General features: G+C 44.9%; 1 protein-coding gene across 1 annotated transcript; it reads left to right on the top strand.

Moving 5' to 3' along the window:
- Positions 1 to 1,250: 1,250 nt before the first annotated feature.
- ADAP2 (ArfGAP with dual PH domains 2) lies at positions 1,251 to 20,186 on the top strand. The gene is made up of 11 exons (XM_075278427.1): positions 1,251 to 1,389; positions 8,916 to 9,043; positions 12,157 to 12,248; positions 12,329 to 12,408; positions 12,490 to 12,602; positions 12,685 to 12,831; positions 12,909 to 12,992; positions 14,296 to 14,358; positions 18,472 to 18,549; positions 19,397 to 19,625; positions 20,028 to 20,186. Exons 1-11 carry the CDS (start codon positions 1,326 to 1,328, stop codon positions 20,060 to 20,062), a joined length of 1,113 nt encoding a protein of 370 aa, XP_075134528.1. The 5' UTR covers positions 1,251 to 1,325; the 3' UTR covers positions 20,063 to 20,186.
- Positions 20,187 to 24,644: the final 4,458 nt, after the last annotated feature.

The following is a 24,644-nucleotide window of genomic DNA, read 5'->3' as shown; positions in this document are numbered from 1 at the left end:
ATTTGATGATGAGTAATATCTGATGACAGGTAAGTGATCGTGATATTTGATGATGATGATGAGGGATAAGTGAATCCGCTATTGGATGAGAGGTAAGTTTGATATTTGCTGATTAGGAACAGCTGAATCTGATATTTGATGATGGCAAGGCTAGTCTTACATTTGATAAAAGATGTAGGTGACTCTGATATCTGATGACAGGTAAGAGATCCTGATCTGTAATAATGAGGGGTAAATGACTCTGCTATCTGATGACAGGTAAGTGATCCCGATATTTCATTAGATAAATCTTATATTTTATGATGACACATAGGCGAGTTCTATTTGACGAAGGTTAGGCTGACAAGAGGGGTAGTTGAGATAATAAAGGGTGATCTAATCTTCTATTTGATGACAGGCGAGTTTGATATTTGATGGCGGGTCGGTGAGCCTGTTATTTGATAATGAGGAGTATGTGAGTCTGCTATTTGATGATGAGTTTGATATTTGATGACTAGGATAGGTGAATCTGATATTTGATGATGAGTGTTATTTTATGACCGGTAGATGAACCTGATAATTGATGATGAGGGGGAGGTGAGTCTGTTTGTTCATGAAGAGTAGGGGAATCAGATTAGTGATGATGAGGGGGAGGCGAGTCTGATATTATAGTTAGACGTGTGTGATATTGATAATGACAGGTAGATACGTCTGATATTTGATGATCCTGGGTAAGTGAGTCTGCTATTTGATGACGTGTAGGTCAAGCTGATATTTCATGAGGGGTAGGTGAGCTTAATAACGAAGAGCTCTCCGCACAGAGAACTAATGATTATGAGGATGACCATGAGGTCTTCCTCTTTCTCTTCTGTTTTTCCTTAGCTGCCATGGACTCCTAGTATATCTTCTCTTCTCAGCTTATCTGTGTCTACGTCTGTAACATATTACTCTGTATTATCCTGTATCTGTATTACTATGCTGCTGTAACATGCTGAAATTTCCCCAAGGTGGGACTATTAAAGGATTATCTTATCTTATCTTATCTTATCTTATTTGATGACGACAGGTAGGCTCGTCTGATGTTCTTCTGTCGGGTAGGTGAACCTGATAATTGATGACATGGGGGTAAGTGAGTTTGGCTCTTAGTTCTCTTGCTGTTGTGTCTGGATTGTGAGTCAGCTGGGACTGACCTACAAAAAGAGAAGCTTGGTGGCAGAGGAGGCGTGGAGGCCGGTGCAGGGAGTGGCCTGACTGCTCTACCATCTCACACAGCTCTGCACTCACACCTGACCCTGCATGGGGCCTCGCACAGTCATGACCCACTATTAACCCTTCAATGACCCAGGATGTCAGTTCAAGAACTGCTGCAGCTCCCAGAAAACTCACGATGTGCGGATTGTGGCCAGCCAGGTAAGAACTCCCCGCCGCCTCTGGAGTATCTGGTGCCATCTGGACTGTGAAGTCTCGAGAGATAAATCAGTGGACATCACTCTTACCCTCGGGAAGGAGCTTTAGTGTAAAGTAGTGTCTTAAAACTTTGAGAAATGTATGTCGTCAGGTCTGTGTGCTGTGAGTCCGACGTGTAGACCACGTGAAACGTTCTGAATCTACGGGTGACGGTATATGTCGTGGTGTATTTGCTGGTGATCGCTGATAATATTAGTATTATTGCTAGTGCTCACGGGGTCCGGGATCCTCACCTCTGATGGTCATAGCACTCATGTATTTCTTCTCCGTGCAGGTCACATGATACAACCAACACTAGAGAAGCCTCAGAGAAGTGACAGCTGTGACGGGACCGCTTATGTGCTGGACTAAAGACTTGTGTCCCTGACATTACATGTTCTAGATTAGAGGGCTATACCTTGGAGATTATGTTCTAGATTGAAGAATTAAATACAGGACATTATGTGTGTGACGTTTGGATCAGGATGTGTTCTGGATTACAGGGTTGTGACCTGCACATTTTGTGGGTTTTGATTTGGACCCTGACTTCTGGATTGGGAGGATGTGTCCTTGATATTACATGTCTAGATCACAGGTTTTTGTCTTGGGTAGTGCCTGTATTCAGAGTTCTGTCTTAGTCATTGCGAGCTCTAGATTAGAGAGTTGTTTGGACTAATAGACAGTCTGAAAATACACCAGATTTAGCACAGTGACTGATGCTGGATGATACATCCGGCATATCATTACACAATCTAGTCTACCTTTACACCACCTTTTAGTTGGCTTACTTTGAGGAAGAAGTTTGGCACATTTAAAGGGGTTTTTCCGACCCCATATCCACAGGATATTCACTGGATGGGGTATTGCATACACTGCCCATCCACTAGCAGCTTCCAGTATCCGAAGGCTACTAGATCAGCTGATCTGTGCGGGGTCCAGTTGTTGGGGCGAGGCTTCCCCCTTTAAGCCACTTCAAGTAAAAAAGTAGCTCAAATTAGATGCACTAAGACGTGTCACATTTACGCCACAGTCTAGGCATAATATGGGCCATTGTGTTGACTCTAGGTTAAAGTGTACCTCCACCTTCCATAAATGAATATAAGAAAACTTTGTATTATATCTTATTAAGCAGATCAGTTTCCGTCTCCACTTTTTTAGCTGTTCTCCTGCTCCTTATCTTAAGTCTGATTGCTTGTTTACATAAGATTCTGTGTCTGTATTCACCCTCATACATAGAGCTCTATGGAGAAGGGAGGGGGAGGAAGAGAAGGCTGCCAGCTGGTTAACAGAGTTATTGACTCATTCTGTGCACTGGTAGCCTCTTATCTACAATCCAGCAGTGTATTTAAAACCCTCCCACAGAAGCAGCAATTATTTGTGTGTCTTTTCTATCCCTTCTTCATAGACTTATATGTAGAAAGGAACTGCCTGAAAATGAAGAAGAAAACAGATTTCCTGAATAAGATCTATTACAAAGTTTCTTATTTTCACTTGTCTTATTCATTTCTGAGAAGTTGTTTCTAGCTGGAGGTAAAGCTGTAAATGTGAGTGTAGTGGATTATTTTCCAGAAGTCCTATATCTTATAAATACAGATCATCGGGGGTTCTGTCTTAGGTCGGTTTTACACATTTGAGTTCGGGCCCGGAAACTTGCTCCTTGGCTCAACAAAACTGAACTCCGAACTTGAGCTGAGCTGGACTCAGGCCGGTGAACTTGGCCGATACATGAACTGAATTTCCTGTTTTGAACTGTGTGAAACTGGCCTAAAAGTCATTGGGGCAGACTTATATTTGGCGTAAGGCCCTTTCTTGTGTCAGATGAGCTCCACAACCCATGTGAGGGGATGGGACCAGGACGCCATTGCACAACATATTCATGATAACTCATGCCAGTTTTCTGACACGGGATGTGCGGCCGGAGCCAGTCAGGGCCTTTAGTGAGACTGGCGTATGATACTCCAGTCTTACATCTTCCCCGTTCAGTCCTTTGAAGGTTCGGACATTGTGATGGTTCTAGGTTACATTTTATGTTAGAGGTTTATGTTCTAGATCTTTTATGCACTAGATCAGGATCTTGTATTTTAGTTTTTGACTGCTCTGTCATATCCCTGTAATCTAATGTGTTGGTTCCAGATTGCATTTTGTTAGTGGGTTATATACTGAATATGTTATGTTAGTGGCTGGTATCCTGGATCCTACTAATTATTATAAGGTGAAAGTATGTATATTTGTGTGTTTGGATGTTTGTGTGTTTGGATGTTTGTTCCTCAATCACACCTACACGGCCGAACGGATTTGTCTGAAAATGCTCACATACATACCTTGGGTCCCAGATTGAATGATAGGCTACATGGAATTCCCGTACACCACCGCAATCCCCTCCCGTGGCCGGTGCTTCTCACGGTTCAATTCGCTGCAGGACCTGCCACGCTGTAGGACCTGGGATGACGTCATCCCAGCCCTTTCAGCAGCTCACCTGATTGGGTGCCGCTTCTCTATGTGGGCGGAGTTATCGTCCAGCCGCCATCCACACCAACATGGCGTCTCTGAGAGGTCCGGAGCGTCCTGCACAAGGGCCTCTACTCTGGGGCAGCGACAAGTCCATACGCTGCCCCACCTGTGTGGCCTCACCACGGGACCGCAGTACTCTGCCGTGGCCGGACAAGGGGTTGCCTGTGCCGCGCTCTGGAATGCCGGTTCGGCCAGCTGTCCCGCAGCGTCTGCCGTCTCTGGGCACTACAAGTCGGAACATCGGTGCACGGGAAGCCCAGGGTGTGGTGAGGACGGGGCCACAGGTTGGTAGAGGGAAAGGGGACACGCGGTCGGCAGGGTCTGGTGGGGGGAAAAGGGGGCACGGGGTAGGTAAGACGGAGGAAGGGGGCATGGGGTAGGAGGAAGGAGTGACCACATGGGGAAGCGGGTAGGGACAAAGGGGGGTGGCGGGTGCCAGGAGGGAGACCAGGTAAAGAGTTCCAGCGGGCCGCAGGGTGGGGGGGCATGGGGTAGGTAAGACAGGAATGGGGTAGGGGGAAAAAGGGTGCATGGAGTAGGTAACACGGGAGAAGGGGGCACGTTACTGGGGGCAAAGGGGCACAGGGTAGGAGGAAGGAGTGACCACATGGGGAAGCGGGTAGGGAGAAAGGGGGGTGGCAGCCGCCAGGAGGGAGAGGAGGTAAACAGTTCCAGCGGGCTTCAGGGTGGGCCCTGAGGGTCCATGGACCCACAGGTGTAGGAAGGGCCCGCTGCGGACACAGGGCAAAGGAACAAGCCTGCGCACCGATCCAGGTGGGTCCCGCGGACGAAGTCGCGGGTAAAAGCTAGTATTATATATACTAGAACATCAAAGGGTTCCTTCCTAGTCATTGTGTACTCCAGATTAGAAAGCCGAGCCATTGCGGTGGTTCTAGATTACATTTATGTTAGTAGATTATATCCAGGATATTCTAGATTTGTATGTATGTACTAGATCATCAGGCGGTTCTATTTTCGGCATTGTGTGCCTTAGATTAGAGGACTATGACATGATGGTGTTTCTAGATTACAGTTTGTTTCATCCTGCATCTTCGAGGTTAGTGGTTGCACCATAGGTACTTGGATTCTGTCTCTGTGTGTTCTAGATGAGTGGATTATGTCTTAGATGTTCTGGACTCAGTATGTGCTATACATAGGCGTACATGCAGCGTGTTCCTGGAGTATACTATTCATTCACTCTGGGAAATTCTGGTAGAAGACATGGTGCAATTTCCTGGCCGGTACCGTCACTGCTCCCCCAGAGCCTTTCCCATCTTTCCCCTGCAGGAAGCCACGTGCGAGGAGCTGCGACCACATCCTGCTGACCACTTCTTTCACATCTTGCATTTCTCTTTTCTGTCTGCCCTGAGAAGTTGCTGTATCTGCAAAACCAACATCCGCAATACCATGAAGACTCCACAGCTAACCCAGAACCTTGCAACGTCTTATGTCATTTCAGGCAACTTCTATGTACTGGTCAGAGAACCAATGAACTCTGTAGACTGCAGCCATTACTGTACAATCTGCTGGTAGTCACAGGCTTATGGCTTAGAAACAATAACTTTGACCTTGACTCGCTATTGCCACAACTCCCACTGACATCACTGTTCGTGGCTGATAACAGGGAGCAGTAGATTGTTCCTCTAACTGGCCTGATGAAAGAGAACAGTCCATTGTAATTACATGTGATGGCTGATAACAGGGAGTCAATGGTGAACAGGCGAGCCATGCGACGTGCTGAGTGTTGGCCGCTTATCTTCAACCTTGTGGTCAGCGCCGCTTCCTGTTCCCATCCTGCCAATTGTGAAATCTGTAGAAATCGGATAAAAATAGTCGCGTTGACGGAGAAGAGGCCGTCACTGGCGTCCATCTCTGCTGACGGTGCTGTTTACTGGGGGGAGGGGCTGTCTCTAATATATAGAATAATCTGCTGTCATGATGGGAGCCTAACCTACAGTGCTGTGCAATAGTTTTAGGCAGCCATTGGGGGAAAAATGCTGCAAAGTATAACAAGTGCACACCAGCATCAGTTGTTCTGGTCTGTCTGAGGAACAGTGGGTAGGGGAACCGTTAAAATAGCGGTCACTTATGGAGCCCAATGGACCCAATTTAGTATAATGGGATCCTTCAGGGGTCTGTCGGTTTAAAATTGAGATGAGCGGGTGACAAAAGTCCGCCATGCAGAATATTTTGCTCCTTTAATTTTCAGATGGATGCTGGGGAGGGGGGGGGTCACAATGTGCCGTTCAGGCTCTTTTAAAGCAGCAGCAAGAAACGGGCAACGTTGAGGACCATAGACACAGTGGTCGGCCAAGGTGCAAGACATATCATGCTTACTTATCTTAGAGATTGGAAGATGTCCAGAGGCGCCATCAGCTCAGAACTGGCAGGAACCAGAGGAACCCAGTTACACCATCTACTGTACGGAGAAGTCTGGCCAGAAGTGATCTACAAGAATCACAGCCAAAAAGCCAAACCTCCAATGTGGAACCAAGGTCAATGACTCAACTATGTATGAAATCATAGGAACTGCGTGCAGAACAGCAGCAGGTGCTCCGGAGTCAAAATGGGAAATATTTGGCTGTAACAGAAGGCAAATAGTCCTCTGAATATCTTCAGGTAACAGTGAGGCTTGGTGCAGGGTCCTGGCAAGATTGGGGCTGCAATTCATCAAATGAAGTTTGGGATTTAGTCGGGTATGCTCAGTGCTGGGAAATATAAGCCGGTACTTGTCCTGCATGCAATATCATCAGGGAGGCGTCTGAATGGCTCCAAATTTATTCTGCAACGGGACGACAACCCCAAACATACAGTCAAACAAACAAATTGGTCAGCACTGCCAAACAACACGAAAAGTAAATGCAGGTGAACATTGCTGTGGCTGGAGTACAAGTGCAAAAACAAAAAGTTGCCCCAGCCCTCTACTAGCACCAGGAGCATTACTGCAAATACCTACTGTATATAAGGATACAGGGGCATGAGGTTCTTGGGGTTTACATTTTAAATCTAAGTTTGTGGGTTTGGATGTTTGTTCCTCAATCACACCCAAACGGCTGAATGGATTTCTTTGAAATTTCACACACAGCTACATATTGGCCAGGAAGGATAAATAGGCTACTTTACATGTGTCTCACTCACCCCAAAACGCCACCGCAGCCCTCAAAAGTTGTCTCCTGCTCCGCTGTCGGCCCAGGCATCATGTCAGCGCAGAGAGTTACAGGGAGCCAGCACAATGGCCCCATAGGTTTGCGCCAAATTGTGGGCGTGCCCAGCGCGTGAGGACACTGTGCTCAACATGGCGGCTGCCCGCAAGTTTCCCAACGCCGCTGATATGCCGGCTGGCCACACGTCCTCATGCCGGCATAGCAAGCACCAGCGTGCCCAGGCCTAACGCGCCCAGCTGCACGAACACACGTACTATGCGGCCGGGAAACCCGACGTCTTGGCAAGGACCACACAGACCTCCCCAGCATCTACATGGTGAGTGCTGCAGGTCCAGTGATCAGTGGGTTGCTTAAGGGAGGGGGGAAAGAGGTCACGGGTAGGGGGCAGGTGTGTGTGTGTGTGTGGGGGGGGGGTTGGTGGTTTGGAGGAGGTGCTGGGGGTTAGGGAGGGGGCCAGGGGGATGAGTTTGGGGAGTTAGTACCAAAGGGTAGAAGGTAAGTAGGCAGGGGGGCGGATTGCTCATGCGGAGAGGAGGGGGGGAGGTAACCGGAGTCACAGGTGTGGTGGGGGAAGGGGTAGCTGTAGGAGGTGACTATAATCTCTAAAGGGGGAGAAGGGGGACCCGGGTGGGGGGTAAGGGGAGGTCTGGGGGCGCGGGTGTGGGAAAAGGAGAGGGCCGGAAGCGCAGCAGCGGGGCCCTGGGGTCCCGGCCCACGATGCTGTGGGAGGGGCCCGCGCCAGCCGCAAGTAGAGGGGCATGGGGGCCCACGGCCCGCGCTGCAGGTGATTCGCGCTAGTTATACTATAATTGAAAGCCCTGTACCTGCCACATTAGGTGAGCCCATAACCTAAAATGACTGAGTCTTTGTTAGGGCCTTTGTCTACCATAAATCAGGGGCAAATGTGTTTTTCGGTCATATCTTGTCCTGCATATATCACAACCAGCCTCCTGTCTTTGGGCCGGTGGCCTCTGAATGAATAATGAGGCCATAGGTGCAAAGAGAGGAGGCTGTTTATGATCTATGCAGGACTTGATATGACCGAAAAACACATTTGCCTGATTCATGGGAGACCAAGGCCCTGAGAGAGGCAGGTCATTTAGGTGGGTCCCGACACTAAACAGAGGTCGCCTTGAAGGGGCAGGTACGAGGCTTACCATTACAGTCTGATCAAAGTGTAAACACCAAGAACCTCACATTCATCCTTATATACAGTAGGTAGTAATGCCCCTGGTGCTAACAGAGGGCTGGGGCACCTTTTTGTGTTTGCAATTGAGAACAAGGAGTCCTGCAAGTTATGATATGAATCTCACAGAGCCCTGATCTGAACATCATCCAGTCCGTCTGGGATTACATGAAGAGACAGAAGGATTGGAGCAAACCTACATCCACTGAAGATCTGTTCCAAAAACTGACTACAAGTACTGAGAAGAACTGATGGAAGGCAAAGGTCACACCAAATAGTGATGGGATTAGACTTCTCTTTTCTCCATATACTTCATTTTGTTGCATGAAAAAAAATGAAACTACTGACCCTTCTATTTCTGAAAGCATTTTTACTTTGTAGGATATTTTTCGCACCTGCCTAAAATGTTTGCACACAAGTAGAGACGGGCTGGATAGGATATAAAGGTGTATAAAGGGGACGAGGACAGTAGAGGGAGGAGGACAGAGAATGTTAAGGGAACAGAAAAGTCTAGAGGTAAAGGCAAAGGAGTTCGGAAATAGAATCTGAGAGCTCTGGAGTGCCGTGTGACGTAACATTACAGTTTTCTAGACTTGCCCATTAGATCATACGGTATAATCTCTCCACAGAGCCGGTCTGGGCGTCCTGCAATGTTGGAGTGTTTGTCTGTTTGGACTGTTCGGGAGTTCACAGGATCTCATCTATTGGCAAAGTGAAATCAACACAACTGGACTACATGGAACATGACCTGATACAGGTGGGGGCGCTGTAACCATGAATACAAGGGGATACAAGTGCTGTAAGTTACAGAATAAGACTGATGTAAACTGGACCTACCCTATATACTCCACCCTGATACATTATATGCTGGGCTGCTCCCCTGTATCTACTTATCATACCCTATATACTCTACACTGATACATTATATGCTGGACTGCTCCCCTATATCTACTTGTCATACCCTATATACTCAAACTCTACAGTATATAATAGAGCAGTGTGGAGAATATAGGGGAGTGGTCTAGTATATAATAGAGCAGTGTATAGAAGGGCTGAGCAATGATGACGCACAGCAAAATCACAACCTCAATTCCGATTATTTTAGGACACTCCCCTTTTACATTCCGCGTTCTCTATATATATATTGCCATGCCGCTGACTTTTGGTTAGTCACATACTGGTAATCCTGACTGGGTAGTGTGCAGGTAGTGACAGCCATAACCCAATGGCAGGGAATGAAAAATAAATGATGAAATAATTGATGTCATGGAGAGCGTTACACTAGCGTCAGCCTGTCCGTTGTTCTGGTCCTTCAGAGGACTACAACAGCAGACAGGCGGATTGCTCTACTAGCAGTTATACACAGAGGCCGGTGGACCCCACTGACTATAATGGGGTCCATTGGGTGTCAGTCATTTTAAAACTGATATCGGAAAAGTCGTCCATGCGGATCTGCAAATTTCAGGAAGACCTTATGGCAGAGACTCCGGCGCAGGTGTGAACGGGGCATTAATGGAGCTGATTTTCAGTTTCAGTTATTTTATAATTAATTGCCAAGCCCTGGTGTGGAGTATATAAGAGATGAGATGAGGATATAGGGGTAGGTCCAGTATATAATGGAACCGTCCAGTATATAGGGTATGATATAAGGATATAGAGGAGTGATTCAGTATATAACGGAGCAGTATGGGGTGTATAGGTTATGACATATGGATATGGGGGAGGTCCAATATATAATGGAATAGTGCAGAGTATATAGGGTATGATATAAAGATATAGAGGAGTGATTCAGTATATAATGGAGCAGTATGGGGTGTATAGGTTATGACATATGGATATAGGGGGAGGTCCAGTATATAATGGAGCAGTGTGGAGCAAATAAGGTATGATATGAAGATATGGGGGGAGCAGTGTAGCATATATAGGATATTTCATGAGGATATAGAGGTGTGGTCCAGTAAATAACTGAGCAGTATGGGATACAGTCCTATGAAAAAGTTTGTGCACCCCTATTAATCTTAATCATTTTTTGTTCTAAATATTTTGGTGTTTGCAACAGCCATTTCAGTTTGATATATCTAATAACTGATGGACACAGTAATATTTCAGGATTGAAATGAGGTTTATTGTACTAACAGAAAATGTGCAATATGCATTAAACCAAAATTTGACCGGTGCAAAAGTATGGGCACCCTTATCATTTTATTGATTTGAATTCCCCTAACTACTTTTTACTGACTTACTGAAGCACAAAATTGGTTTTGTAACCTCAGTGAGCTTTGAACTTCATAGCCAGATGTATCCAATCATAAGAAAAGGTATTTAAGGTGGCCAATTGCAAGTTGATCTCCTATTTGACTCTCCTCTGAAGAGTGGCATCATGGGCTACTCAAAACAACTCTCAAATGATCTGAAAACAAAGATTGTTCAACATAGTTGTTCAGGGGAAGGATACAAAAAGTTGTCTCAGAGATTTAACCTGTCAGTTTCCACTGTGAGGAACATAGTAAGGAAATGGAAGACCACAGGGACAGTTCTTGTTAAGCCCAGAAGTGGCAGGCCAAGAAAAATATCAGAAAGGCAGAGAAGAAGAATGGTGAGAACAGTCAAGGACAATCCACAGACCACCTCCAAAGAGCTGCAGCATCATCTTGCTGCAGATGGTGTCACTGTGCATCAGTCAGCAATACAGCACACTTTGCACAAATAGAAGCTGTATGGGAGAGTGATGAGAAAGAAGCCGTTTCTGCACGTACGCCACAAATAGAGTTGCCTGAGGTATGAAAAAGCACATTTGGACAAGCCAGCTTCATTTTGGAAACAAAAATTGAGTTGTTTGGTTATAAAAAAAGGCGTTATGCATGGCGTCCAAAAAGAAACAGCATTCCAAGAAAAACACATGCTACGCACTGTAAAATTTGGTGGAGGTTCCATCATGCTTTGGGGCTGTGTGGCCAATGCCGGCATCGGGAATCTTGTTAAAGTTGAGAGTCGCATGGATTCCACTCAGTATCCGCAGATTCTTGAGAATAATGTTCAAGAATCAGTGACGAAGTTGAAGTTACGCCGGGGATGGATATTTCAGCAAGACAATGATCCAAAACACCGCTCCAAATCCTCAGGCATTCATGCAGAGGAACAATTACAATGTTCTGGAATGGCCATCCCAGTCCCCAGACCTGAATATCATTGAACATCTGTGGGATGATCTGAAGCGGGCTGTCCATGCTCGGCGACCATCTAACTTAACTGAACTTGAATTGTTTGTCCAAAATACCTTTATCCAGGATCCAGGAACTGATTAAAAGCTACAGGAAGCGACTAGAGGCTGTTATCTTTGTAAAAGGAGGATCTACTAAATATTAATGTCACTTTTCTGTTGAGGTGCCCATACTTTTGCACCGGTCAAATTTTGGTTTAATGCATATTGCACATTTTCTGTTAGTACAATAAACCTCATTTCAATCCTGAAATATTACTGTGTCCATCAGTTATTAGATATATCAAACTGAAATGGCTGTTATAAACACCAAAATATTTAGAACTAAAAATGATTAAGATTAATAGGGGTGCCCAAACTTTTTCATAGGACTGTATATAGGGGAATGTCCAGTATATAATGGGCCAATGTGGAGATATAGTATATATCTGGTATGATATATACTATATCTCCCCCTATATCCACATGTCATACCCTATATATTCCACACACCTAAATTATATACTGGACGGCTACATCTTCATGTCATACTCTATATAAACCATGCTGGACTGTTCCCTATATTCTCTTACATATCCCCAACACAATCTACCTGTAATATATTGTCTCATTTTGTTCTTATTTTCTGTTTTGTTTTTTTCCTCCTTCAGTTTATGAGACGTCACGGGAATAAGAAATCCAGAGAAGAATTTGAAGCGTTTGTGCCTCCATTTTATTACAGACCCACTGAGAAGGACTGCAGGTATGTACAGGAGGCACACGTGTGTTACATGTACTGGTGCGGCCATGTCACGCAGTCTGGTCCTTCTCGTCTACCTTTAGGGTATTAAGGGAACAGTGGATAAGAGCGAAGTACGAGCGGCGAGAGTTCGTATCCGATGTTAAGTCTCCGTACTCAGTTGGTTAGTGCTATTTATTATAGTAGTGTATGTGCCATGGGCTCAGCGTCAGATGTAACACGGCCTCCATTTTGTTTCTGACAGATTATAAAGAAGGCTTCTTGTGGAAGAAAGGGCGAGACAACGGGCAGTATTTAAAGAGACTGTTCATCTTCTCAGAGAGTGAGGGGCTGCTGAAATATTACACTAAAGACAAAGTGAGTGCCTGCCGCTTAGGGGCCATAGGTTAGACATAGAGACACACTCTGAATTTTGGGATCTTGTTTTATTTGTCCTCAGCGTATGGGACCTAAGGGGATGTTTCCAATTAAGAGCCTGAATGCCATGTTCCAGTGCGAGAAGATGAAGCACGAGCACGGGCTGGAGATCACATGTGTGCGGGACGGGCGGACCAGGAGTATATACGTGTACCACGAAGATGGGGCGGTGAGTACTATTGCCTTGCCCATAGTGGTCCCTCAGCCACTGATGCGTCTTTCACTAATCTTCATTTGTCATGGCAGGAAATCGTCACTTGGTATAATGTCCTGCGCTCCGCGCGGTTCAACTACCTGAAGAAGATGTTTCCAGACACTCCAGAGCTGGAGGTAAGAAAGTCGTAGGCTGCGCCTGTTATTTGGCAGGGTGCAATAGAGGCCGCACTCCTTGATGTTCTTGCTGCTATGACAGGAGATTGTCCATTGCTCTACAGCCAGGTGGGGGGCGCTCTGTCACCTACACGACCCACAACTAAAACCAGTTATAGGGGGAATTATGTCGCAGCTGGGGGATCTGGTTGTACAGTAGAGCCCTCATGGCTTTCCCGCAGGTGCAGACTATCAGCGAGGATCGCCTGGGGGCTTCTAAGAAGCGAACCGGCTCAACCACATTCCTTGCAACTCCAGGAAGAAGGAAGACAGGAGCATTCACCGGTGATCCCACTGCAGAGGATGCTGGGAAATGGCAGGGAGAATCCCAGGAGTCTCACCAGGGCATGGCTGTGAATTATTCACTGAACTGTACTTAGCGGAGACTTAGACCAGCCTGGCACATGACATTACACATGGTACCTGATGCCTGACACCACTTGTGGTATAAGAGGAGGGGCAGTACAAGGCGTAACAATACAGGTGTCAGATAATGGGGCATGGTACATGAGGCATGGAAGCATTAGGTGTGGCACATGATCTTGGCAGGACGGCGTCTCTTTCCTCGCTGTGTTGTAACCACAATTTACTGGGCGACTAAATTGTGAATGTGAAGGATCCAAAAATAAATGGCCGAGTCTATGAAGGACGGAGATGAAAGTTTTGAGGTTCAACCACAAACCACTCTGTGACTGGGATTAGACAGAATACCTGGTAATAATACCTGGTAATAATCCCAGCGTCATTGCAAAACAAAGGCCTCTTGGAAGGTCGGGCATGATGCTAAAGGGAGCTGCCATTATTGGGTTATTTCACTGAAATCCTGTCATAAGACAGGCTTGCACATTCCAGTGAGCGCCCTCTATTGGTTTGCAATACTGAGGCAGCAACTGTCTTCCTAATTACATCATGGAAGGCAGATTTGCATATTCTTCCCATAGTTCCTTGCAAAGTGGAGTGCTAAAGGCTTAACAAGTCTCCACACACCTATATGGTGGTCTCTCCCTAAGGAGTGACAATATCCCCTTAACCCTGGGATTAGACAGCAAGTAAACCTGTAACCTGTGAGCTACAACCTTCGGCCAGGGCATTATGGGGTAGCCTACCTGATCCCTTAGGTCAGGTGAACATTCTTCTCTGTTTTCACATGGCAGCCACCATTCTAGCCCAAAGTAAGTTGATCCAGGGATAAACGTGTCTACCCTAGGGTAAATTGAAATAATATAAGATCAGACTGTCATGTGACCCGCATTGTGTTTTCTAGTTGATACCGAAAATTACCCGCTGTTACATGAAGAGTGGATATATGGAGAAGACCGGACCCACTGTGAGTGCCAAACCCCCCACGCCTCAGTATTTTATATATCATGTAGCACTAAAGGCTATAAATAATAGATTCCCGTATACTGTGGGGTCAACACCTCTTGGGGCGGTCAGTGTATCTATGTATGAGTGTTTGTGTGTGTGCGTGTGTATATATATATATATATATATATATATATATATCTCTTGTGATACATATGATAAGCACAGGTTTGATTTTTTGAGTCGTCCGACTGTTCTTTTTATTTTGTATAAAACCCATGTCTGTATCCCAGGCGGTATACCATAAAGTATCTTATCCTTTGTCCCGAAGAGCCCAAACACTTCTGTATGGAGAGTATAGGTTAGTGTATGACTATGTACTATATATGGAGTGTATAGGTTAGTGTATGTCAATGTACTGTTATTTGTAGCTCTCCATATTGAGTGACATTGTGTGGACTCCTACAAACTACTCTACACGTCTATGCGACTCATCATGGCGGCAGTATCCAGTTAGTGCTAAAGGTGTGGCTTTGGCCAAGTTAGAGGTACATAATATCAGAGGTGTCTGGTCAGCTAGCCCTTGACACTGGCAGGGTGTGGAGGATACGGCCTGGGCCAGAGTGCGGAGGATACGGCCTGGGCCAGAGTGTGGAGGATACGGCCTGGGCCAGAGTGTGGAGGATACGGCCCGGGCCAGGGTGTGGAGGATACGGCCCGGGCCAGAGTGTGGAGGATACGGCCCGGGCCAGAGTGCGGAGGATACGGCCTAGGCCAGAGTGCGGAGGATACGGCCTAGGCCAGAGTGCGGAGGATACGGCCTAGGCCAGAGTGCGGAGGATACGGCCTAGGCCAGAGGTGTTTTTCACTTCTGTGGACTATATAAATAACTGAAGGTGCTTCAATGAGTTTGACTCCCAGTTCCCGGGTTGAGTGGCCTACTTTGGGAGCTCATATGGTGACAGTGAGAGGGCCTGGCTCGCTATCTCCATTCTAGTTCATCCCCTGCGTGTTAGATGGGGGTAGAGGTTCTGTGTGAACTAGTCAAGTTATTCCATACCAGACCTCCCCTCAGCCATAGCTCTATGAACCTAGCTTTGTGCACTCTGTGGTGCCCGTCTTCTGTAACTTTGCGCAGTCTGCCTGTACTTTATGTCTTAGTTCCTGCAATTCCTTCCACTTTTCATTGATACGGGTCACAGATGATGGAAAAATATTTAGCAGGGAAGACATTTCAGGAAGTGACTTGCTGCAGCAGACTCTCCTATTACATGACCAACATGACCCCCCCCCCTCCCCCCCGAACGGAATACCAAACGCATTGGCAAGCGGTGTGCAGTGAAAGCACACAGACCCCATAGACTATAATGGGGTCCGTGTGCTGCCCGCATGAATCGTGTGGACATGAAAGTAGATCACAAAATACTTTTCTGTCCGCATGTTCTGTGCAGGCAGCACACGGTACCCCATTATAGTCTGCAATAGAAGTGCTTTTTTTTTTTTTTTTTGCAATGAATTAGTGATCAAACCCCCTGGGGAACAAGACCCCCTAAGGTGTCTAATAAATGTAATAAAAAGGAAAAAAAATATTTAAAAAAAATTTAAATATTAAAAGTTCAAATCGCCCCCCTTTCCCTAGAATACATAAAAGTACTTAAATACTGTGAAAAGCAAACACATTAGGTATCCCTGTGTCCAAAAACTCCCAGTTTGCAAATCTATAAACCATATAAATTTGGTATCATAGGAATCGTACTGAGGCGTACCATACAGCTGACATATTGTCATATTATGTCATATTGGCTGCAGAGAGAACAACGTAAGAGTCGCACAAATGCAATTTTTCTTCAATTCCACTCCATTCTGATTTTTTTTTTTTCCAGCTTCCCAGTATGTTGTACTGAATAACCAATGGCGGCATCATTAAGAAAATTTTGTCCTGTTAACATTAAGACTTCATATGGCCCTGAGAGCAGAAAATAAGAGTCATGGGGTTTGGAGGGGGGAAGGGGGGTTAAAAACCGAAAATTTCCTCCGGCAAGAAGGGAACAATACGTCTCTCCATATATTATTATTGTTTATTCATATAGCACCATTAATCCCATGGTGCTGTACATTATTATATTAATTCCATGGTACTGTACATTATTATAGTAATCCCATGGTGCTGTACATTATTATATTAATCCCATGGTGCTGTACATTATAATATTAATCCCATGGTGCTGTACATTATAATATTAATTCCATGGTGCTGTACATTATTATATTAATTCCATGGTGCTGTACATTATTATAGTAATTCCATGGTGCAATACATTATTATATTAATCCCATGGTGCTGTACATTATTATATTAATCCCATGGTGCTGTACATTATAATATTAATCCCATGGTGCTGTACATTATAATATTAATTCCATGGTGCTGTACATTATAATATTAATTCCATGGTGCTGTACATTATTATAGTAATTCCATGGTGCTGTACATTATAATATTAATTCCATGGTGCTGTACATTATTATAGTAATTCCATGGTGCTGTACATTATAATATTAATTCCATGGTGCTGTACATTATAATATTAATCCCATGGTGCTGTACATTATAATATTAATTCCATGGTGCTGTGCATTATAATATTAATTCCATGGTGCTGTACATTATTATAGTAATTCCATGGTGCTGTACATTATAATATTAATTCCATGGTGCTGTACATTATTATAGTAATTCCATGGTGCAATACATTATTATATTAATCCCATGGTGCTGTACATTGTAATATTAATTCCATGGTGCTGTACATTATTATAGTAATTCCATGGTGCAATACATTATTATATTAATTCCATGGTGCTGGACATTATTATATTAATCCCATGGTGCTGTACATTATTATATTAATTCCATGGTGCTGTACATTGTTATATTATTCCCATGGTGCTGTACATTATTATAGTAATTCCATGGTGCAATACATTATTATATTAATTCCATGGTGCTGGACATTATTATATTAATCCCATGGTGCTGTACATTATTATATTAATTCCATGGTGCTGTACATTGTTATATTATTCCCATGGTGCTGTACATTATTATATTAATCCCATGGTGCTGTACATTATTATATTAATTCCATGGTGCTTTACATTTGGGGGTTACATACAGTACACAGAATATACAGGTAGATATAATACTGACAGTGACCGACTGGCACAGTGGGGTAGAGGGCCCTGCCCGCGAGGGCTTACAGTCTATGAGGGAAGAGGGATAGAGACAGTAGGAGAGGGGGAGACTGTACAGATGGCGGTGCGGTGATGGTGTTATTGGAGGTTGTAGGCCTTCCTGAATAGGGGAGTCTTCAGGGCCTTCTTGAAGCCTGTGATTGTGGGGGTCAGTCTTATGTGTCTTGGTAAGGAGTTCCAGAGTATGGGGGATGCACGGGAGAAATCTTGGAGACGGTTGTGTGAGGAGCGGATGAGGGCAGAGCGGAGTAGGAGGTCATTGGAAGATCTGAGGTTACGTGTGGGCAGGTAGCGGGAGATGAGGTCAGAGATATATGGAGGGGACAGGTTGTGGATGGCTTTGTATATCAGTGTTAGTTAGTTCTATTTGCTGGACAACAGGTAACCAGTGAAGGGATTGGCAGAGGGGAGCAGCCGATGAAGTACGGGAGGACAAGTGTATTAATCGAGCAGCACAATTTAAGGTAGACCGGAGGGGGGTGAGAGTATTCGCTGGGAGGCAATAGAGTAGGGGGTTACAGTAATATAAGCGGGAGATTGAGGCAATGGACTAGCATGTCTGTAGTTTCAGGGGTGAGAAAGGAGAGAATTCGATGGATGTTCTTGAGTTGGAAGCGGCAGAAGGTGTTGAGGGTTTGGACGTGTATATATAGTGTGTGTGTGTGTATATATATATATATATATATATATATATATATATATATATATATATATATATATATATAGTGGCTGTATTGTACCACTCTGCTGTGTTGCGGTTCTGATGTGGCATTTCCTGGCACGTCCCTCATGTTACTATAAGAAGAGTGTAATACACGGAGGTCTGCACTGCTATCAGCCATTACACTCCAGATAACCTGCCTGTCCCCTTACTCTGCAGCAGAAAGAAACTTTCAAGAAACGATGGTTCAACCTGGACTCTGAGGAGAGGAAGCTTCTGTATTACAAGAAACCGCTGGTGGGTTCTCAGGGTTTCATGTCTGCTCAAAAGATGTCATGTCGAACCAATACATGAGACCTTTGTATATCACATATCCTACTTGCTCTAGAATCAAATGCTGTAATCAGTGTATACCAGAATCTATCTATCTATCTATCTATCTATCTATCTATCTATCTATCTATCTATCTATCTACACATATACACACACACACACTGACATGATGCACGACCTGTATACTTCATGTGCCCTGATCTAGGACCAAGAGATACAGCTAGTAAACATCATGTATTTTGATTGCTCTAGTCTAGAAGAAGATAAGACCTGTATCTATCATATATTCTGATGCTCTAGAACCATAACATAATGTAGACTCCTGGCTGATCTAGAGTCAAGACTTGCATGCATATCAAGGTTCCTGACCATTCTAGAATCAAGAGACAAGATCTTTATACATCACATATATCCTGACTTTTTTTAGAACCAAAAAACAAGGCCTAGAGCAGAGATCGAGCGAGGGGCTTATTTTGTCGGCGTCCTGCTTCAATCTCTGGCTCTCATTCTGGGAGGCAAAATCTGGGTGGAATTTGCAGCAAATTGTTCTGTGTGAACTTACCCTAAAACCAAGAGACATACATATCAAACATACATATCATATCATACATACATATCATATCATACATACATATCATATCATATCATATCATATCATACATACATATCAAATATCCTGATTCTATTCCAAAACCAACTTGTGTATATCAGACCCCGAGTCCCCTCTAGAGCAGAGAAATGTCATCATTATATAATACAGCCTATCTCTGATCTAGAAGAAATTCACATAACTTATAACTGTGTTTGCAGGACCCCTATGAACAAGGTGGGGTCTTTCTAGGGAGCAGTGAGGCCGGGTACCAGGTAATGGAAGGACTGCCAAATGGAGTGAAGGGGAATAAGTGGGAAGAAGGAATCACCATCAGAACACCGCAGCGGGAGTTCATCTTCACCTGTGAAAACATCAAGGAGCAGAGCGAGTGGCTGCAAGCGCTGCGAGAGGTCATCGCTCGACCCATGAGCACTCAAGATACTGCCGGTAACGTACTATACAGTGCTAAAGCCCCTGATATCATCTAACCAAATCCAGCCATAAGGAAAATGGGAAATCCATACAGTCCAAACACCTTCTATACCCTAGTCACATCAAAATCTGCAGTTACATCATATCTTATACCACAGTCACACCCAAAGCTGTAGTCACTATTCTTTTATTACATTAGGTTTATATCCTAGCCACATCCAGGGTCCAGGGTTTTGGGCTTACGGCTGAGATGTAGGGTTCACAAAACTGATCTTGATGTGCTGCCATAGAAGCCAAAACCTTCATCCTCCCTGATGGAGGAAGCCGCTAGGGAGCCCTGAAATTCTGTTGTCTGCAGTGGTACTTTGTAATCTTCATTTCCGATAACGAGGAATCTTGATTCTGTTTCATTCACAGAAGAGGCCGGATTCCGGAAATTATCCCTGAACTGAGGGACATGCGTCATATGATCCGCACCAAATAAATGACTGCTGCAGCTGACTGTGCCAAAGGAATGACTACAAGGCAAATACAAGGGTGGCAAGGCAGGGCATGGATCAGTCACTACGGAGTGTAATGGACAGTGCCATATGATCACTGAGAACAAGACACTAGAAACTGATCCTGGGCTCAAGAGGGGTCAGAAGACCCCACATCTCTACCCTCCTCTACCACAGTGACTTTTCCTGCACCCAGAACTATAATAAATTGAATGTATAGACAGTAGCCCCCATCTTCTTTTAACAGCTACAAATCATGTCGTAGATGTTCCCTGCAGTCCTATGTAACACCGCAGATAACACAGTGATAATTATTATGGTCACATCTGACCACACTAAGGTGGATTCAACTCCTTAGTACCTGAAACCATCACTATCAAGAATTTGGGATGAGGTAAGAAGCCCCGGACAAAAGGTTGCACTGGGGCCTATAAGACTTTAGTTATGCCACTGGCCAGAGGGATCTCAGGCGGTCCTAGACTGTGGGATTGTGGGTGGTTTGACCTATTGGTCGCTGCGTTAGTAGGGTCTAGACAATTATCTGGATATTTATGACATATTCCCATCACATTTACTCGCTTAAACCAAATTGGTGAATGAAAACAGAAGGGCATGTGTGTGAGGCCACCTGTCTAGGGTGGTAGATTATCTCAGCAGATATCAGCAGTTAAAGGTGTTTTCCCAACTCACCTGTTCACCAACTTGCAGGCTTTGTGCTCGGTTCACTTCCTGGTTTTCTCAGTAAATTGGTGGGCGGGGTTTCACTTGCTGTCTCACAGACAAAGCTCTGCTATCTCTCTTCATAGCAGTACATGTTTGCAGTCAGTAAACATGTACATGATGGTTGTACATAAATTAGCACAGTATCACTGGAAGATGCACCATATGATGTAGCAGAGCTGGATTTGATAGGTGATAAGAATTTCAAATTTACATGCTACAGGACCAAGAGTCAGTTGCAATAAACTCAGTTTTAGGTCTGTGCTAAAATACAGAGATAACAGACTCCCTGTCTCAGCCCTTATCTGCAAAATTCAATTAGAAGACTGATAACTGGAAGAGCAGGAGATAAACAGCTCAGAAATACAAGCTGCTCCTGAGCACTCAGCTCCCCTTCCCTCCTGAGAGTAGTGAGCTATGTCCCTTGTCCTGGGCGGAGAGATAAGACCAACCCCAGGTCCGTGGTTATGGAAACAGTGTAAACAATGAAGTGAATAATCTCAGATAGGAGCCAAACAAAGCAGTTTTGATGAAGCAATGTATTTAGGAAAAGTCTTAAATCCACATAAGCTAGCAGTATAGATCGGATCCTTGAGATGGGACATCCCCTTTAATCCTGTAAATTGCTCAGTGTGGCCTCCATGGGACAGACTTGTTTCCAGCACATTTCACAGGTGTCATTCGATCAGGGTCATCACCCCACACATATCAATGAGTCCTTTCTTGTAGCCCTTTTACTAAGGTCACTCACATCCTCACGCTTGCCTATTTTCCTTTCTTTCAACACATGTGCTCTGAGAACTGACTGGTCATTTGCTAATGTGTATGGCCTATTGATATTCACTTCACCTGTCAATGGCGCTATCACACCTGCTGTTTTTGCTTGCATTGAGGCTGGATTCACACAATGCCGTTTATAATTGCGGCAATAACTTGCACGATACTATACATGGCACTTGTATGTTAAAGGCTCTGGTTTAGGCCAATGGCACGCAGTGAGTGTTGGCTGTGAAGATTGGTTCTGTGTGTGCACCAGATTTACCAGCCTGAGGACTATACCATCATGTAAGGGGTCCCTGCTTCCCCAGGAAAACCCCCCACAGGGCAGTATGTGGCTCGGAGACGGGGGCTCCGAACATCACAGAATTAGAATACTAGGAGTCCGTTTCCCAGCATAGTGTACAAGCCGGTAAATCCGGTTCTCACACACATTGCGTTTCACAGCTGACACCCGCTTATGTCAAAGTGGCCTTACTAGTATATTAGAAATATCCTACTCATAACTGCAATTAAACATCATGGGAACCCTGCCTTTGAGGTTGGCCTTTAACATTAGCCCCATTTATCAAGTCTCTTGCACCAAGCGAATCCACCGGACAAAGACCCGACACGTGTGAACCGAGCGTCAGTGCGGTAGACTCAGGGCCCACTTTAAACATGGGGTAAATGGTGCATCTGCATCGGGCCCTATGGTAATGAGGCCCCTCCCCTCTGCCAACCCAGATCAAGCAGGACAGGTCCTGGAGTTTGGGTGCTGTTCTGGGCGGCAGGCATTCTTTTATCTCTATCTACTAGGCCAATTTTGCCCTTATCTTAGTTCAGAGGGTGGTAAATGTTGCACATATTGGTTGTAGTGCATTTCCTTCTGATAATGGCTTGTTCAAGACATTGACCCAGATTTACTAATAGTCAAAACCGGGGCCCCTGAGGCTGTCACCTGCTGCCCTCAGCCTTCTCCCTGGTTCTGCCAATCTAGATGAATTGCAGAACTCGGGAGAAAAGTACCCAGACCTAGTTCTAGTCCTATCTAGTCCTGCAGCCTGCAAGTTCTGGACAGCTTGAGTATAGAGAGCTGCTTTATTGCAAGTACTGCTTAACCTAAAGATGTTACGTTACCAGTAAGTGCTGCTCCAGCCAGAAGATGTGACGTTACCAGAGAGTGCTGCTGCAACCTGAAGACTATTATTTGACACCAAGTTACAAGCAAGAATTCCTGCAAACTCAAGATGGTTAAAAAAAAAGTAATGTCCTTAATGGGTTAAAGCACATTGACTGGCTCAACTAATGGTGCCACTATTTGTGAACTGAAGAAAGCAAAATTGTTCTTTCAGGGTCTAGTGGCCTCAGTCAGATGACACGTGAGCACTGAATTTAGGCCAGAGTAGACTGTGAAGATACAGTGCAATCATGGATGAGTTTCAATATATCAAAATACTTGAGGAGATCGTGTTCCCCTATTGCCTAATACACAGTCCAGTCATATTAATGTGACCAGCGCCTACTTTTGACGTCAACGTTAAATAACCAATGGCAGAAGGCGCGTGTCATCAGCCATCTGGGTGCACTCATCATTGTGGAAGGCACGATGGATCAACACAAGTATGCATCTATCCTTGCAGACCATGTTCACCCCTACATGCGAATTGTTTTTCCTCAGGATGATGGCGGCATCTACCAGCAGGACAATGCGACATGTCATAAAGCTCGCAGTGTACATGCGTGGTTGGAGGAGCACCAGGATGAGGTTACCGTACTCCCTTGGCCAGCAAATTCCCCGGACTTGAACCCAATTGAGAATCTGTGGGACCACCTCGATCGGGTTGTTCGCGCCATGGATGCTCAACCGCGTAACCTAGCACAGCTGGCCACGGCACTGGAGTCGGCATGGCTCAACATCCCAGTGATCATCATCACAACATCCCCTCTCTTCCTGCACGTCTCGCAGCGGTCCGCTCCGCCAAAGGGGGTTATTCTGGATTTTGACAGGTGGTCACATTAATGTGACTGGACCGTGTAAGATTATCATTGAAATTGGACAATGACTCAAAGCATACCAGTAAGGCTGCGGTCACGCTAGTGTTGTGTGACTGTTCGGGGACCCTGTCCCACATTCTGCTTTAAATATTCGGACAGAAAAGTCCTACAAGTAGTGGATCTGTTTGCTGTGCCGATTTCAGGTGGAAACCCAGCGGACTCCATTACAGTCTATGACTCGAAGAACGGAAACCAGAAAGTTAGCGCAAACCTAGTGTCATTGAACAAACAGGATTGAGATAATGGAATGGCCAAGCCCAATCCTGGACCTCAATCCCATAGATAACTTGTAGGGTGACACTGAAAAATGCAATAGAACTGCACAATGTAGTCCAATCTTCTCAGACTGTGCAGAAGGGCCCGAAGTGAGTCGATTCCCTACAACACAGATGTCTAGTAGTTGTAAGAAATAACGGATCTGCCACTAAATATTAGTTCAGTCGCAGTAAAGTGAAATCTCAAACATTTTTTCAGTTTATCCATTAAATTTTTTAGTTTTTTTTTTTTTTAAATGCTGGCATTGCTATTTTATGAACAATCTAATATAAAAAAAAAACTGGATAAATGTTATTGATTTGAAATAAGACGCAGAATATTACCAGTGCGTTTATGCAAATAAAAGTTATTATACCAATTTTGCTCGTTATTTGCTTCTATTTTGTGAACACTCCTGTATAAAGGCCTGTATGTTGTAAAAGGGTCCGTGTGTAGTCAGTGACTAAAAAGACAACCAGATTGTCACCATCTAGTGCTAGTAGTTGCCAATGCCTGGTCCTGTTTCCAGAACTCCCCCGCCCAGCCAGGATCGGCAAGTAAATAGGGCCCGTAACGGCCTATTAAGAAATAAAACAAACAAAACGCAGCGGTAGCGGCTGTCACCGGGCCCCCTAATGGCCCGGGCCCTGTGGCAGCCGCCTCCGCCGCCTCTATGGTAGTTACGCCCCTGGTCACACCAAATATTGATGCGATTTAGATTTCTCTTTTCTTCATTCCTGAAAGC

Source organism: Leptodactylus fuscus, chromosome 6 (assembly GCF_031893055.1).
Source record: "Leptodactylus fuscus isolate aLepFus1 chromosome 6, aLepFus1.hap2, whole genome shotgun sequence".
Classification (NCBI taxonomy): Eukaryota; Metazoa; Chordata; class Amphibia; order Anura; family Leptodactylidae; genus Leptodactylus; species Leptodactylus fuscus.
Note: the sequence above shows the minus strand (reverse complement) of the source record. Positions and strands in the feature narration are given on the sequence as shown.